Consider the following 18,787-nt stretch of genomic DNA (forward strand, 5'->3'; position numbering starts at 1 on the left):
CAGTTCTACTATGTAGGACCTTTGATCACTGTTCCTACACCTCAAGCCACAGCCAATCACAGTTAGAAACATGCCCCTAGGGACACACATAACCCCTCCCTCTCAAAAAAAAGTTAACCCCTTCACTGCCAGTGTAATTTTACAGTAACAGTGCATATGTATAGCACTGATTACTGTAGAAATGTCACTGGTAACCCCAAAAGTGTCAAAAATGTCAGTCAAGGGTCCGATCTGTCCGCCGCAATGTCGCATTATCGCAAAAAAAAAATCGCAGATCGCCGCCATTACGCGTTAAAAAAAAACAACAAAAATGACAAAAATCTTTCCCTTAGTTAGTAAACGAGATAACTTTTGCGCAAACCAATCAAAATACGCTTTTTGCAATTTTTTTTTACCAAACATATGTAGCATAAAACAAATTGGCCGAAAATGTTAAAAAATTTAAATTTTTACATTTTTTGGGGGGGGGGGAATTTCATATAAAAAAAATGTGAAAAATATTGTTATTTTTGCAAAATCGTCGCTCTTTTTTTGTTGATAGCGCATGATCAAAAAATCACACAGGTGATCAGATACCACCAAAAGAAAGCTCTGTTTGTGGGAAAAAAAAGGACGTCAAATTTGTTTGGATACAGCGTTGCACGACCGCGTAATTGTCCGTTAAAGAAATCTAAAGGCAACTGGAATTCCTGGATGTGCGGCTATTTCTTTTTCTACAAGTTTTCTACGGAGGCGGGCCAGGGCCAGCACTCTATGGGATACTCCATCTTCTAGCTATCACCACACACCTGGAGCAGCGTTCTCTCTCTTCAGGAGATTAGTACCCCTTTGATGGTGTCAGTAGGGTGAATGGTGCCTCATCATTGGTGTCAGTAGGTGGAATAGTGCCCCAAGGGCAAAATAAAGGCAAGTAAAGGCCACATCTGGCCCCTGTGCCACCGTTTGGAGACCACTGCGATAGGGAGTTCAGATGAGGACAAACGCGTGGTGTTGGCTGATCTGAACGTTCATGGCCATGTCTATGCTGGCCCTAAACTGCACACATTTTGTCACTTTTAAACAGCTTTGAACTTCAATCATATACTTGTGATGGAGGTAAAAAAAAAAAAAATGGCCATCTTTCTTTCCCATATTAAAAAAAAAAAATAAAGAGTTAGATTCACTTTTTTGCCAAATTTGCGGACACATGGCATCGTTCGCGGCGGCCATATTTGTTTACATTGGGGAGAACTTTGACCCGTGACACAGCCGTCAGGTGGAACGGGACAGCCAATCGAAACATTCCAGCACATGGACAGTCCCCCTACCCTATAAATAGACCCGGTCTGGCGGCCATTTCACATTCCGCTTTTTGCCAGTGTAGGGAGAGGTCTGCTGTGCTCATCAGGGAGAGTTTGCTAGACACAAATAACTCTGTGAAGATCTACAAAAGTCCTTTTCAGGGCTGGTATTTCGGTATAGGTCTAGTATCTTTTGAGCTTAGGGAGAGGTATCCAGTGGTTGCTTTAGGGGCAGTTAGAGATCGGCTGCAGTCACACACAAATCGCTCTGTCAATGGCCACAAAAGTCATTTAAAGGGCTGCAAATTTTTTGGTTTGGCTGTGCACGCACTAAAAAGGGGGGGGGGGTGGTGGAGGGGGTTAATCCACAGTATAATATACTTTGTAGAAAGCATATTATAGTGGATTAGTAGTATTATTGTGCACTGTGCAGCATTGTGACAGGTGTGGTGGTGAGACTGAGCGTTTCTGCAGCAACACTACACACAGTGGCAAACTCCCTGGCCAATTATTTGTAGAACTGGTGTGATAAACCAGTGGCCCCCCAATAGCACATATTGAAGTGGAGTGTTATCCGAGTATACTTTTACAAGTGTATTTGTGTCCTGCAACAATATTGCCTCTTTTGCTGTGTGAAGTCTGATACACACAGTGCCAAACTCACTGTCCAATTTTTTCAACAACTGGTGTGATAAACCAGTGGCCCCCCAATAGCACATATTGAAGCGGGGTGTTATTTAACAGTATGCTTTTCTAAGAGTGTATTTTAGTCCTGCAAAAATTTGGCCTCTCTTGCTGTGTTGACTGTGCTACACACAGTGACAACAGCTACTGGCCAATTATTTGTAGAACTGGTGTGATAGACCAGTGGCCCCCCAATACCACAGATTGAAGCGGGGTGTTATCTACCTTTTTCCAGATATACTGCGATTCTCTAGAGACTTTTGTCACAGGGTAATTAAAAAACATGACAGGCAGAGACGTACGCAGGGGTGTTAGGGGTAGGGCAGGAGCAGTAGGCCAGGGCCTAACTGTAAAGTTTCAAAAGCCGCGTGCAATTACGACAAAGGATGCACCAGACTTGGTTGAGTGGGTCACTAATCCTTCCTCTTCTGCACCCTCCTCATCCTCTCTATCTGCACCCTCTTCACGCTCTGCTGTGTGCACCCCCAAAGACACCACCACCACCACCACCACCACCACCACCACATACCCTCCACTTGAGTTACTGGAATTATTTTCCGATCCATCACAAGACGTTTGCGATGCGCAGCCATTGTTGGCATCAGATCAGGAAGAGGAGGTAGCAACAGCCGCCACTCAGCAGTCTGACGACAGTACCCAGATCAGCCCAAGGAGGTTGGTCCCCACTGTTGCTGCCTACTCCGAGATCTCGAATGTTAGTGGTGGGGAAGGTGACGTCGATGATGACGAGTCTATGGACGTCATGTGGGTGTCCACAAGAGAGGAAGAGGAAGGGAGTTCAGAGGGAGAGACGGACCGGCAGATAGGGAGGAGAGGCAGGCAGAACTTGCATTGCACAAGAGGTAGAAAGCAGACTGCAAATTTATCAGGAGCAAGCCATCAACCATGTACAGTCACATCTGGCGCTCCCAGGACGCCGACACATGGCTCCGCAGTGTGGGCTTTTTTTAATGTGTCCGTTGCTGACAACGGTGTTGCCATCTGCAGCCTTTGCAGTCAACGCATAAGTCGCGGTAAGCCCAACACTCACCTAGGGACAACCGCCTTAAGAAGGCACCTGAACTCCCATCACCAAGCCCAGTGGGAGCAGCACCGTCAGAACCCACAAAGCCACACTCAAGGCTCTCACCGTCCAGCCCCTTCTCCTTCTCCTCTCTCCTCACATTTGCCCTCCACTCCACCTTCCATGATGCCGTCGTCACGCTGTTCTGGAAAAAGGTAGGCTTCTGTGGTCCAAATGTTGGAGCGGAAAAAAATGATGACGCCGGATAACCCTCTTGCCCAACGTTTGACTGCTGGCTTGTCGGAACTGATAGCCCGCCAACTACTGCCATACAAACTGGTGGACTCGGAGGCCTTTCGTAAATTTGTGGCCATTGGAACACCACAATGGAAGGTCCCAGGCAGGAAATATGTCTCGCAAAAGGGCATTCCAGAGCTGTATGACCATGTTAAGCGGCAAGTGAATATATCTCTGGCACACAGTGTTGGTGCCAAGATACATCTGACCACAGACACATAGTCTAGAAAACACAGGCAGGGGAAGTATATCACTTTTACTGCCCACTGGGTGAACCTTCTGATGGCCGTTAAGCATGTATCCCCAGAACCTATTCCACATGCCAGGTGAGATGTTGCCATGCTGTGCTGTGTCTGTTGTGCCTGGAAGCCAAGAGCCACACTGGTCCTGCACTCCTTTCAGCTTTGCGTTCACAGGCAGATCAGTGGCTGAGTCTGCTGAATTTGTCAGTTGGTAAAGTGGTGTGCGACAACGGTGCCAATCTGCTGAGCGCGCTGAAACAGGGCAAAATAACACACGTGCCATGCATGGCACACGTCCTGAACTTGGTGGTGCAGCGATTAGTTAGCAAATCCAACTAATCGTCCAGGACATCTTGCGACAGGCCAGGACAACCGCCTTAAGAAGGCACCTGAACTCCCATCACCGAGCCCAGGGGGAGCAACACCGTCAGAACCCACAAAGCCACACTCAAGGCTCTCACCGCCCAGCCCTTTCTCCTTCTCCTCTCTCCTCACATTTGCCCTCCACTCCACCTTCCATGATGCCGTCGTCACGTTGTTCTGGAAAAAGGTAGGCTTCTGTGGTCCAAATGTTGGAGCGGAAAAAAATGATGACACCGGATAACATTCTTGCCCAACGTTTGACTGCTGGCTTGTCGGAACTGATAGCCCGCCAACTACTGCCATATAAACTGGTGGACTCGGAGGCCTTCCGTAAATTTGTGGCCATTGGAAAACCACAATGGAAGGTCCCAGGCAGGAAATATGTCTCGCAAAAGGGCATTCCAGAGCTGTATGACCATGTTAAGTGGCAAGTGAATATATCTCTGGCACACAGTGTTGGTGCCAAGATACATCTGACCACAGACACATGGTCTAGAAAACACGGGCAGGGAAAGTATATCACTTTTACTGCCCACTGGGTGAACCTTCTGATGGCCGTTAAGCATGTAACCCGTGGCACCCGTGTAGATTTAGTTGTACCACCATGGATTGCAACCAGGCCTGCCTATTCTTCTCCTCCTCCTCCATTCTCCCTCTCCTCCTCGGCTGACTGCTCCTCTTCCGCTGCTACCGTCTCTTCTCCTGTGCCACCCAAGATCCCCAGAACCTATTCCACATGCCAGGTGAGATGTTGCCATGCTGTGCTGTGTCTGTTGTGCCTGGAAGCCAAGAGCCACACTGGTCCTGCACTCCTTTCAGCTTTGCGTTCACAGGCAGATCAGTGGCTGAGTCTGCTGAATTTGTCAGTTGGTAAAGTGGTGTGCGACAACGGTGCCAATCTGCTGAGCGTGCTGAAACAGGGCAAAATAACACACGTGCCATGCATGGCACACGTCCTGAACTTGGTGGTGCAGTGATTAGTTAGCAAATCCAACTAATCGTCCAGGATGTCTTGCGACAGGCCAGGACAATCTCAGGCCATTTCTGAAGATCTTACACAGCTATGGCTCGCCTTGCTGAGATACAGCCGCGACACAACCTGCCCCTCAGGCGTCTTATTTGTGACTGCCCAACGCGATGGAACTCAACGTTGCATATGCTCAATAGGCTGCTCCAGCAGAAACGTGCAGTTAATGACTACCTGTTTGAACCCAGCGGCAGGACAGGTTCTGGGAGCTTGGGTTTTTTTCACCTCGCCAGTGGTTGCTCATGCGGGACGCATGCAGACTTCTGCGGCCATTCGATGAGATCACCAAACTGGTCAGTCACGGCCAGGGCGCCATAAGTGACATCATACCTTACGCCTTCTTTCTGGAGCGTGCATTGCGTCGTGTCATTGATCAAGCCGTCAAGGAGCAGGAGCAGGAAGATCAGGAAGTCGCAATGTTTGATGAATTCCCAGGGGGTGCCACTCCATCTGAGACAAATCAACAGCAGGAGTCTCAAGCAGTGGCGGCTGGTGCTCAAAATTATTTTGGGGGGGGGGGGCGCAAAAAGAAAAATGTAATAGGCATTGCTTTGCGGCAAAAAACGCTGTAAAAAATTGCGTGACCAGCGTGCCCCCTTTCAATGCAGAGTGACCAGCGTGCCCCCTTTCAATGCAGAGTGTCCAGCGTGCCCCCTTTCAATGCACAGTGATCAGCGTCCCCCCTTTCAATGCACAGTGACCAGCGTGCCCCCTTTCAATGCAGTGACCAGCGTACATGCCCCCTCCAATGCACAGTAACCAGCATACATGCCCCCTTTAAATGCAGTGACCAGCGTGCATGCCCCCTTCAATGCAGTGACCAGCGTACATGCCCCCTTCAATGCAGTGACCAGCGTACATGCCCCCTTTCAATGCAGTGACCAGCATACATGCCCCCTTCAATGCAGTGACCAGCGTACATGCCCCCTTCAAAGCAGTGACCAGTGTACATGCCCCTTTCAATGCAGAGACCAGCGTACATGCCCCCTTCAATGCAGTGACCAGCATACATGCCCCCAATGCAGTGACCAGCATACATGCCCCCAATGCAGTGACCAGCATACATGCCCCAATGCAGTGACCAGCATACATGCCCCCAATGCAGTGACCAGCGTACATGCCCCCAATGCAGTGACCAGCATACATTCCCCCAATGCAGTGACCAGCATTCATTCCCCCAATGCAGTGACCAGCATACATGCCCCCCAATGCAGTGACCAGCATACATTCCCCCAATGCAGTGACCAGCATTCATTCTCCCAATGCAGTGACCAGCATACATGCCCCCCAATGCAGTGAAGAGCATACATTCCCCCAATGCAGTGACCAGCATACATTCCCCCAATGCAGAGATCAACGTGCGTGCCCCCTTCAATGCAGTGACCAGCATACCATTCCCCCAATGCAGAGATTAGCATGCGTGCCCCCTTTCTTACCTGGAGCAGCAGCGGCGGGCGGCTTCTCATCAGTCTCTCGGCGTCGGCTTCTCCTCGGTCCCGGCGGCGCTTCTCCTCCAGTCCTCCCGCTCCCGCCTCCTCCTCGGCCAATGGCATGGGGTTTGCCTTGCGGCCAATCAGGAAGCGCGTATCTGACACGCTTCCTGATTGGCAAGGAGGAGGATCGGTGTGACAATAGCGAATTTTCATTTGCTATTGTCACACAATGGGTGGGCTCGGGACGCACTGCTCTGCGCCCCGGGTCCACCCTTTGCATCGCCCTATTAGAGCCTCTGGCTCTAATCAGGTGATGCCAAAAAAAAAAGCCCCATTGAACTCCATGCGTCCGGCGCCCCTGCATGCAGATTAGGGGGCCGAATGCTTGGATTGGGGGGCGGCGCCCCTGCGCCCTCAGTACACCGGCCGCCACTGGTCTGAAAAGGAGTCAGAGGAGGAGGATGGTTCTGGGGGGGGGGGGATGAGGAGGAGCAAGAAGAGCATGCTTTAAACCTTTCTGGGATCCCTGGTGTTATCTGTGGATGGGGCAGGAGAACGAGGACGACATTATCCTGGATGATGAGCTGGAAGCAGGCCACCATACCGCTTCTAGTTTAGTAGGAATGGGGGCCTACATGCTGCAGTGTTTTAAGGGGGACCCCCGTATAAAACGCATAAAGGCCAAGGACCAGTACTGGGTGGCAACGTACTTAGACCCCCGGTACAAACACAAAATGGCGGAAATGTTACCACAATCACAGAGGGCGGTCAGAATGCAGCACTTCCAGGCCTTGCTGGTTTGTGCTTTTCTGTGCGTTGGCAGAGGAATTTCCAGTCACAGAGAGACAGTTGTGGGTAGCAATCCCAACAGCGCCTTCAAGAAGAGGGCGGGTGGAAGATGTCTTGGTCACTTCAGATATGAGATCCTTCTTTCAGGCGAACCATCGACAGCTGTACTCCGGATCCAGCATGAGTGAACGCCTAGACCGACAGGTGTCCAACTACATCGGGTTAACGGCCGATGTGGACGCTCTGAGGAGTGATGAACCCCTGGACTACTGGGTGGGCAGACTTGACCTCTGGCCAGAGCTTGCACAATTTGCAATGGAAATGTTGGCTTGCCCCCCGTCCAGTGTCCTGTCCGAAAGGACGTTCAGCGCAGCAGGGGGGACGTGACCGATAAGCGCACTCGCCGAGCTAATGACAATGTAGACTACCTCACATTTATAAAAATGAATGAGGCATGGATCTCTGAGGAATTCAACATATGTGAGCAGTAGACCAGGTTTCATTGAAATTCCTCATGCCAGGCCACAAATATCCGCCAGACCGCCATCCACCCACAACAATTCCTGGTCCTTGGCTTCGCTACATACAGTGGCATAAAAGGCATTTCATGTCCATTGATTGGCAAATTTATGGGGCCGACAATTATTTTTTCTGTGAATGCCTAATGTACCTCCAGCCACCAAATACTAAGTTCTTTAGTGTCAGTTCGAACCATGTGAGCTAATTTTTGGAGCCTATACAGGCCGACACTTACCATTCTGTGTACTGTGAACGCCTACCGTACCTCTAGCCATCAAAAACGTAGTTCTTTGCTGTCAGTTCAAACCATGTGAGCTAATTTTTGGAGCCTATACAGGCCGACACTTACTTCTGTGTACTGTGAACGCCTACCATACCTCTAGCCATCAAAAACAGTTCTTTGCTGTCAGTTCAACCCATGTGAGCTAATTTTTGGAGCCTATATAGGCCGAGACTTACTTCTGTATCCTGTGAACGCCTACCGTACCTCTAGCCATCAAAAATGAAGTTCTTTACTGTCAGTTCAAACCATGTGAGCTAATTTTTGGAGCCTATACAGGCCGACACTTACTTCTGTATCCTGTGAACGCCTACCGTACCTCTAGCCATCAAAAATGAAGTTCTTTGCTGTCAGTTAAACCCATGTGGGCTAATTTTTGGGGCTTTTTATGGCCGACACTTACTTCTGTATCATGTGAATGCCTAATGTACCTTCAGCCACAAAAAAGTACGTTCTTAGCTGTCAGGTAAACGCACGTGGGCTAATTTTTGGGGCCTGGAATGGCCGACAGTTACTTCTTTATCCTGTGAATGCCTAATTTTTCAGACTGGAAATGAAAAACAATAGGTCTGTAAAGGTTCCGCCAAATTGTGGAATGGATGCGGACCCATTTTACAGATGTGTGAATGGACCCTATATGTATTAAACAATGTATTTACCGGCTGCTGTCAGTTCTGGCTAATTTATGAAAAAAAATATATATATTTTTTGCTGGAAAAAAAAAATAAAAAATCTAGGGCAACTTTTTCAATTGCAATACTTCTGTTATGACATTGTCCATGTGGTGGGACTATTTGTGCACAGCTAGTACGTCTTTTGTGGCTGCAAATAAGACCTAAAGGTTTTTTAAAGTTCACCTCCCATTAAAGTCAATGGGGCCCGCCGCGAACTTGCGGTTCGCAGATTTTTGAGAAAATTTGCGGCTGACGTTCGCGAACTGCCCCGGCCGATGTTCGTCCATCACTACTCAGGAACTATGCTTAATAATGAGGCTATTTATGGCCAACACACTCAATTCAATGACATCTGGGCACCATGGATTCAGACAAATTTTGGAACCTATAGTCAAAATTCCAATCTATTACCATATATTAATGCTACAGGACATGAGCCAAGATTTCTGCTTCAACAGATATGACTTTTGACAGATAGGACTCCCATGTGATTTACTCCCTTTTTGCTTTCTACTTACCTACCCATGTCGTATTTCCTCTCACCCCTCACCTATAACACCATGATTTTCCCATCCCAGTGCAGGAACTGCTCATCCTTTAAGGGGTTTGGTAGTACCATATGGGTCACACTTGGCAAACTTTAACAAATATATATTTGGGTAATGCTTCATCATTAGGGTCCTTTTATGAGTAATAGTTCAATGTTCTTTCACTACCAATGTATATACTGTAGTTGACCCGGTCTGTTTTACATTAAAGATTGTTGTGCTGTGATGTTTTCTGCTGTCTTTATCTTGCTGTAAACTTCTTAAAGTAGTTGTAAACCTCAGACATGAAATATAAACAAAGCCTATCCCTCTGACCTATTCCTCTACACCAGGGGTCTTCAAACTATGGCCCTCCAGTTGTTCAGGAACTACAATTCCCATCATGCCTAGTCATGTCTGTGAATGTCAGAGTTGTACAATGCCTCATGTGATGTGTAGTTCTACAACAGCTGGAGGGCCGTAGTTTGAGGACCCCTGCTCTATAGTGTGTCTCAAATAAAAACACTAAGTGTCATTTCTGTCTGCTGCTTTGTTCCTCTGCTTTCTGCATTAATCACTTCTGACATTTTTTCCTGACACCAAGAGAAAAATGGTGACAGGGGAGGTACCTCAAGCTGATTGACAGCACCAGCTCTGTTCCTGTGAGCTTTGTCAAGGGGGGTGTGTCCCTTCCCTCCAATTATCTCTCAGAGCTCTCCTCACTGAGCTCTGCAGTGTGTAACTTCAGCTCTCTGCTCCCTTTTTTCTGAAAGCTAAGACAAGCTTTTTAAATTCAGCACTTTGAACACATATAGAGAAGAGAAGACTGCAGAAAAAAAGGTCCACTTTCACAGGTAGCCTTAACCTATACACTCAATCTAATCATTAGCCACCTAAATCCCAGTGTTGAACTGTATGTTTATACAATTTTCTTCTAGTTTTTAATTTACATAGGGATGACAGTGGACCCAAAACTGGGCTGTGGTCAGATGCAGCTTTGCTTGCCCTTAACCAGCCCTTGGGGCACTAAGCCTCCCATTGGCACCAACAATGGGGCACTATTACTCCCACTGATACTAACAATGGTGCACTTTTCCTCCCACTGATAACAACGATGGGGCACTTTTCTTTCTACTAAAACCTATGATGGGGTACTATTTCTTTCACTGACACCAAGAATGGGGCACTATTCCTTCCACTGATACCAATGATAGAACACTAATCCTTTTACTAATACCAACAATGGGGAACTATTCCTTTTACTGATACCAAATGATGGAGCACTATTCCACACACTGACATCACCCCCCCCCCCGAATATGTCAAGACAATATTTTCACTAAAAATGCACTAAAATCATTATTAGCAGACACAAACATAAAAGAGAAGCTGTGTGAATTAACCCCTATTTTTAATTGTTTTTTTTTTTTTTTTACATTTTCTCAAAGTTAAAAAGGTTTACAATTATTTTATTTTACAATTTTTTTATTACAATGTTTGTTATTTTTTTATTTTATTTTTTTACAATTTGTTATTTTTTCATAGGATATGGAAGCCTGCAGCGCTGCAGGAGGGAGGGGGAATGCACAGTGAAATGGGGGCACAAGGGGGGGGGGGAATCAGGAGCAGGGACATAGGGAGGGAGGATCAGTGTCGGAGAAGCAATTACAGGAATGATGGCCTGTGTCTGTGTCTCCCTCTGCAGCAGCTGAAAGCTGGCAGGAGCGGGAGAAACTGGGCTTCTGTCTGTAATTGCTCCTCGGCCAGACTGCACCGATTCCCAATGCTGTTAGGGCCCCCCTGTGTGCCCATGCCCCCTACAGGAGGACTGGTGGTCCTCCTCTATCAGCGGCCCTGTGCCTCCCTCTGACACCAGCAATGGGGCACTATTCCTTCCCCTGACACCAAAAATGGGGCACTATGCCTACCACTGATACAAACAATGGGACACAATTTTTCTAATGCCAAAGATGAGGCACTAATCCTCCCACTGATACAAAATAAGGGGCACTATTCCTCCCTCTGACACCAATGATGGGGCACTATTCCTCCCACTGATACCAATGATGGGGCACTATCCCCCCCCCCGCCCCCGACCCCAAAAATGGGACACTATTGCTTTCATGGACACCAAAGATGGGGTGCTAATCCTTCTATTGACACCAACAATGGGGAAATATTCATCTCCATAACACCAATGATGGGGCACTATTTCTTCCGCTGACGTCTATGATGGGGCACTATTTCTTCCACTGACACCAATGACAGGACACTATTTTTCCTGATACCAATGATGGGGCACATTTTTCTGATACCAATGAGGGGGCACCATACCTTCCAGTGACACCAACAATACGATATTATTTCTTCCACTGACAACAATGAGGAGATACTATTCCTCCCACCGAGACCAACAATGGGCCACTATTCTGCCCACTGACACCCATGATGTGGCACTATCCCTCCCACTGATACCAATGATATGGCAAGATTCCTCCTACGGACACCAATGATGGGGCACTTTTGCTCTCACTGACACCAATGATGGGTCACTATCCCTCTGACAGATACCAACAATGTGGCACTATTCATCCTACTGGCACCAATGATGGGGCAATATTCCTCCCCTAACACTGACTATTTCCTCTTCTATCAAAATTCTACCCTTTACAACCCCTGCCCCCTTCAATACTAGAGATTCTGTTGGTCTAGTGGCCTACTATCCCATGTACTATGGTGCTGTAAATCCCTTTGTTCCTATTGGAATCAAGTATTCTGACTCCTAATCCCCACACCCCAACTTGCTCTTCACTGTTCAAGACAAACTACCTAGAAAAAGACTAATTATCCTTCACATTTAGGAGCATTATTATTCTCCTACTATCAGCTGTAAAACTACCGTAAATATAACTAGACTTTGGAGTCAAGTGCACCCCCCAGGTTTATTAGAAGTCATAAATGATCTAAATCAGCAATGTTCCATGGATAAAATGGTAGCTCTAAAAGATAACACCTTCGGAAATGTTCAGTTAGTTAGGCCTAATGGGTATGTATCCTGAAATGTAACATCTATTCCTACTGAATGGACTTTTGGGAGGTATGTACAGTATATATGATGTAGGCATCGACCACCTATCGGCAAAGCCGATATATCTGGGGCCGATCTGCATTTTCCCCGATATATCGGAATCGGCCCCGGAGGTTAGTGATATTGCCGATATTTCGGAAAGTGCTTGTACCGGGGTGATGCCTCCAGCCGAGGGTCAGCTGAGACAGCTCGGCTGTCATTACAAGGAGCGGGAGGGAACGTCCCCCCCCTCCCGCCGCCTTCCGTGGCTCGCCCGGGTCTCCCATCCCACCGGGAGACCCGGGCAACCAGCCTGCATGGCCGCCGAAGACCCGATCAAAGCCGCATTCGGGTCTCCATGTAAAAACCCGCAAGTGATGTCATGACATCACTTCCGGGTACTCGGCGCCAAATTTAAAAAAAAACGATAGCATTCAAAACAGCCAAACTTGGCGTTTTGAATGCTTTTAAGTGCAGAGGAGGGGTTTGGGGTCTTGGACCCCCAGATGCCTCCACAAGAGTATTTTTTTAATGTACAAAAATATCGGCCCATATCGGCCGATACCGATACGTGATGACCAAAATATCGGTATAGGCAATGAAAAAACGATGTTGGTCGATCACTAATATGATGTAAAGTGTATGTAGAGCCAAAACTTTTTTTTTTTTTATTGTTTTGGATAGAATAGGGAAGAGTTAAACGCTTTTTCAAGTTATTTTTTACTGTTTTTGTATCATTGATGGGATTTTCCTTCACTTCCTATCCCAGTGCCACAAAATAAGAGAGAGGAAATCTACTCTTAGACAGTTGTCCACAGAAGAGATGTCCACAGGGGAAGATTTACCCTCACCTCTTGTTCTTAGATAACCATAAAATTGTGGGTTTCCCATCTATCATTTCCCCGCTCTATCCAAAACTTAAAGCCCAATTACGGGAGACTTGAAAACTATCCATTGCAAGGGGGCTGCGTTTAGGTCTAGATTTACTAACCTGCTTCTGTGCTCCCGCCACTGCTAGACTACTCCCCACAGCATTTTTTCCTCCATGCTCCAGCCATCTATGGTCTGGACTTCATTAGGACCAATCTTGCAATGGACATGTTGACTCCAAGGGACAGCCCCACCTCTGGAGCATGGGGGAATGTCATCTGCCGGGGGGAGCGGAGGATTGGGTAATTAAGCAGTTAACCCTCGCAGTGTGGATGCAGCCCTATTACAAGGGCCAATTTTCAAGTTTCCCTGAGTTGGACTTTAAAAAAAAAAATTTTTGCTTCTACATACCTAAAGTGATTCTTTTTTTGTTTATAAACATTTATTGAAAATAATTTTTCTAAATATCACAAAATCAGATGCATATAAAGAGACAGAATATAAGTATAAACTTTTAGTATGTAGTAATAAATTCCATTTACAAAAATATCCATCCAATGTAAAAATGTAAACCAGGATACAAAGCAAAACAGCAGAAAGAGAAAGAAAAAGAAAAGGAGAATAGCTTAAGGTAGAGAGAGAGAAAAAACAAAAGGAAAACATTTTTTACTTCGGTCTCCCTCCTGCCTCTCAGAGGGAGATGGTCGGCCATCACTATAGTATGTCACGAGTGTTGGGGTAAAATAAATCGCTTAAATAGAATTGGTAAAGTGGTAAATTTAAGTTTTACCGAATAGGATGAATGCATTTATATAAATACCATGGAGTCCATTCAAGGTCATATAGTTGTTTAGTGTCATTAATTGTATGGTGGAGGTATTCCATAGATCTGATCTCTTCTATCCTATTAATAACTACTTAAGCCCCGGAAGATTTTTACCCCCTTCCTGACCAGGGCCTATTTTGCGATTCGGCACTGCGTGACTTTAACGGACAAATGCGCAGTCATGCAACGCTGTACCCTAATGAAATTGATGTCCTTTTTTCCCCACAAACAGAGCTTTCTTTTGGTGGTATTTGATCACCTGTGCAATTTTTACTTTTTGCGCTATAAACAAAAAAAAAGAGTACATTTTGAAAAAATAACAATATTGTTCACATATTTTTATATGAAATACCAAAAAAAAAAAGTAAAAATCAAAATTTTTTAACATTTTTGGCCAATTTGTTTTCTTCTACATATGTTTGGTAAAAAATAAGCGTATTTTGATTGGTTTGCACAAAAGTTATTGCGTTTACTAACTAAGGGAAAGATTTCTGTCATTTTTGCTGTTTTTTTTTAACGAGTAATGGCGACGATCTGCGATTTTTTTTTTTTGCGGGACTGCGACATTGCGGCGGACAGATCGGACCCTTGACTGACATTTTTGACACTTTTGGGGGTACCAGTGACATTACTACAGTAATCAGTGCTATACATATGCACTGTTACTGTAAAAATGACACTGGCAGGGAAGGGGTTAACTTTATTGGTGATGCAGGGGTTAAGTGTGTCCCTAGGGGCATGCTTCTAACTATAAAGGGATGTGGCTAGTGATGTAACAACAGAGACATACGATCCTACATAGCAGGATCGTATGATCTCTGCAGTTAGATCAGGGAGAATGACAGGCGGCTTTGTTTACATCAGCCACCTGCCTTTCTCCCTCTCCACTGGGAGATCGCAAGTGACCGGCGGAAATCGGGTCCGCCGGTCACACGCGCGGACATGTTAGGGAGCGAGCGGGGGTGGGAGCACTCCTCCAGCGGCGCGCGCTCGCCCTCTAGAGCCTCACAGGCGAGCGACGTAGCCCTACGCCACTTTGCCTGTGAGGGGCTGACTGCCGCCGTAAATAGTTGTGCGGCAGTCGGCAAGTGGTTAAAGTGATTCTAATGGCTGTAATAAAATAAATAAATAAATAAAAAATAATAACAAACATATCATATTTACCTGCTCTGTATTGGTTTTGCACGGAGCAGCCCTGATCCTCTTCTTTTTAGGTCTCCCGCCAGTGGTTATGGCTCCTCCCCCCTGCTAAATGCCCCCAATAGCAAGCCTCTTGCTATGGGAGCACTCAAGCAGGCTTGAACATTGTCCATTCACATACAGAACGTGGCTCGGTCACACCCCCTGCTTGCTCCTCATTGGCTCACTGGCTGTGATTGACAGCAGCAGGAGCCAATTGCTCCCACTGCTTTGTGAGTCATTGAGTAGACAGAGAGAGACCCAGGAGAGCTGCTGCTCTCGGCCCTGCTTACCTGAGATCGGCCCTGCTTACCTGAGCCCTAAGATAAGGGGGTATCACCAACCCTCCTGTACAGGGTCCGGACAGCAGGGTGAATTGGATGTGGGCAGGCAGGGTGATCAGGACGGTAGGGGGCAATTGGTAGAACCAATCTCCTGTATGGCTTTTTCTCCAGCAGCTGGAAGCGGGCTTTTTCTCCTCTCCCTCAAGTTGGCTTAGCTGCTGCAGAGAGAGCCATACAAAGGATCGGTGTTAGTAATTGCCCCCACCACACCTATCACTCTCCCTGTGTACCATTGATTTCGCCTGTAGGAGCTGCCGCCCGCAGTATACAGTGCCTTGCGAAAGTATTTGGCCCCCCTTGAACTTTGCAGTGGTCTGATACTCCTTCCATTTCAATATTATCGCTTGCACAGTGCTCCTTGGGATGTTTAAAGCTTGGGAAATCTTTTTGTATCCAAATCCGGCTCCACAACAGTATCTCAGACCTGCCTGGTGTGTTCCTTGTTCTTTGTGATGCTCTCTGCGCTTTAAACGGACCTCTGAGACTATCACAGTGCATTTATACGGAGACTTGATTACACACAGGTTGATTCTATTTATCATCATTAGTCATTTTGGTCAACATTGGATCATTCAGAGATCCTCACTGAATTTCTGGAGAGAGTTTGCTGCACTGAAAGTAAAGGGGCTGAATAATTTTGCACGCCCAATTTTTCAGTTTTTTATTTGTTAAAAAAGTTTGAAATATCCAATAAATTTCGTTCCACTTCATGATTGTGTCCCACTTGTTGATTCTTCACAAAAAATTACAGTTTTATATCTTTAAGTTTGAAGCCTGAAATGTGGCAAAAGTTCGCAAAGTTCAAGGGGGTCGAATACTTTCGCAAGGCACTGTATGTATGTGGGGTGGTCGGCTACTGGTTAAAAGCTGGGGTGGACATTTGCTGAATCAGATGGCCACCAAAAGCTGTTTAACTTTGAATCATCCCTGAATCTTACAATAAAATAAAAAGAGATACCCCAAAGGTTACTTACGGAGCCGGCTGATGCTGAGGTAGAGGAAGAGGAATATCAACAGTAGCGGGAGGGTAAGACGAATGATTTTGTGGCAACCCATGTGTGTAGGAGACGAATTTGACATGATTAGCTCCAGATCTATGGGTTCGCCATGCCGAGACAGCTGTCGTTTCCTGATTCTGTGACAATCACTGGTGTCTTTCACAATGCAGTTGACGCTGATAAGGATTCAACCTTTACCCCTCCGATCGGCAGGGTCAGCCCTAGTGGGAAGAGATATAAAAATTTCATTGATTTGTTCAGTGAAGTACAACTCATCACTTAACTAGTGCCGTCAAAAACAAAATCAGCGCAATCATATGGTGTCATAAATAATGAAAGGTATAATGAAAAATAATAAACCACCCAATTGCTGCCAACACCAACAGTGTTTTCACTACACACAATATCAGATAATACAACAGAAATAAAGTGTTGTGCCAATGAAAATAAATGAATACTACAACATTCCTAAATAAAGTGATATTGAAAATAAAGCATACAGTCCATATATCATACAGTATCTCAAAAAAGTGAGTACACCCCTCACATTTTTGTAAATATTTTATTATATCTTTTCATGTGACAACACTGAAGAAATGACACTTTGCTACAATGTAAAGTAGTGAGTGTACAGCTTGTATAACAGTGTAAATTTGCTGTCCCCTCAAAATAACTCAACACACAGCCATTAATGTCTAAACCGCTGGCAACAAAAGTGAGTACACCCCTAAGTGAAAATGTCCAAATTGGGCCCAATTAGCCATTTTCCTTCCCCGGTGTCATGTGACTCATTAGTGTTACAAGGTCTCAGGTATGAATGGGGAGCAGGTGTGTTAAATTTGGTGTTATCACTCTCACTCTCTCATACTGGTCACTGGAAGTTATACATGGCACCTCATGGCAAAGAACTTTCTGATGATGTGAAAAAAGAATTGTTGCTCTACATAAAGATGGCCTAGGCTATAAGAAGATTGCCAAGACCCTGAAACTGAGCTGCAGCACAGTGGTCAAGACCATACAGCGGTTTAACAGGACAGGTTCCACTCAGAACAGACCTCGCCATGGTCAGTCAAAGAAATTGAACACACGTGCTCAGCATCATATACAGAGGTTGTCTTTAGAAATAGAAGTACGAGTGCTGCCGGCATTGGTGCAGAGGTTGAAGGGGTGGGGGGTCAGCCTGTCAGTGTTTGGCATCCCACGTGGTTAAAGCAGAGGCGCCGATTGGCGGCCTTCTGGGTGTCACCAGGGCGCAGAGCAATGCGCCCCAACACTCCCCTTTCTACACTTCTAGTCTTGTGATTGGTCCGGACCAATCATTCAGGACTCCCGTCGGATGTCGTCATGGGGACGGGGCGTGCGTCAGTCACTCTGACTCACTCACCTTCCCAGTTCCCGCCCGCCGTCAGACTCAGAGCGAGGAGGAGCAGCGTGGTCGGCGGTCACGAGACGTCTCCAGTCAGCCAGGAGCAGGTAAGTGAAAGTGAAGCCGCTGCCTTGTGTGTTTTCTCCCACTACTCTGCATTGCTTTAGCCCGCTCTGCAGCTTTATCCTATTGACCCACATGTGCATCCTATAAATCCAGCTATAAAACTAGGATTTATTGTAACAAGGATCATGTCTCACCTCCGATTCATTATTTTATACACTGTCTGCCCCCTGGGTTTATATGAATTGTATCGCCAGCTCCACTTTTGTCCACTTTTGGGGTAGAAGGAAAAGCAGCTGCCTAGTCTGTGAACCCTTTTACAGGATTAGGAGAAAATGCTCAATGACATATTTCAAAGAAACCATTAATGAGATTGTGAAGGAGATTTAAAGGAGCAGCTTAGAGCTGCTGGGACTTGTAGTTCTGTACTGGGTGTGTGTGCTGCTATATTGGTGCTGGGACTTGTAGTTCTGTATTGGCTCCATGCTGCTATCTGGACATTGGGACTGCTGATGTGTGCTGCTATCAGAGGTTTAAAGGAGCAGCTTACAGCGGCTCAGACTTGTAGTCCTCTACTGGCTGTGTGTGCTTCTGTCTGCACACTGGCACTGCTGGGACTTGTAGTCTTCTACTGGCTGTGTGTGCTGCTATCTGCACACTGGGGATGCTGGGACTTGCAGTTCTGTACTGGCTGTGTGTGCTGCTGTCTGCACACTGGGACTGCTGGGACTTGTAGTTCTCTACTGGCTGTGTGTGCTGATCTCTGCACACTGGGACTGCTGGGACTTGTAGTCCTCTACTGGCTGTTTGTGCTGCTGTCTGCACACTGGGACTGCTGGGACTTGTAGTCCTCTACTGGCTGTGTGTGCTGCTGTCTGCACACTGGGACTGCTGGGACTTGTAGTCCTCTACTGGCTGTGTGTGCTGCTCTCTGC

General features: G+C 46.5%; 1 protein-coding gene across 2 annotated transcripts in view; it reads right to left on the bottom strand.

Moving 5' to 3' along the window:
- The window catches only part of GLTPD2 (glycolipid transfer protein domain containing 2), a 29,149-nt gene extending 12,557 nt beyond the window's left edge, over positions 1-16,592 (bottom strand). For both annotated transcript variants that reach the window (XM_082256668.1, XM_082256667.1), the window contains exon 1: positions 16,400-16,592. In XM_082256668.1, the coding sequence (XP_082112794.1) occupies positions 16,400-16,505 (106 nt within the window). In that variant the 5' untranslated portion in view covers positions 16,506-16,592. The remainder of the gene's footprint in view (positions 1-16,399) is intronic.
- Positions 16,593-18,787: the final 2,195 nt, after the last annotated feature.

This window comes from Pelophylax lessonae (genome assembly GCF_965119305.1).
Source record: "Pelophylax lessonae genome assembly, chromosome: 4".
Lineage (NCBI taxonomy): Eukaryota > Metazoa > Chordata > Amphibia > Anura > Ranidae > Pelophylax > Pelophylax lessonae.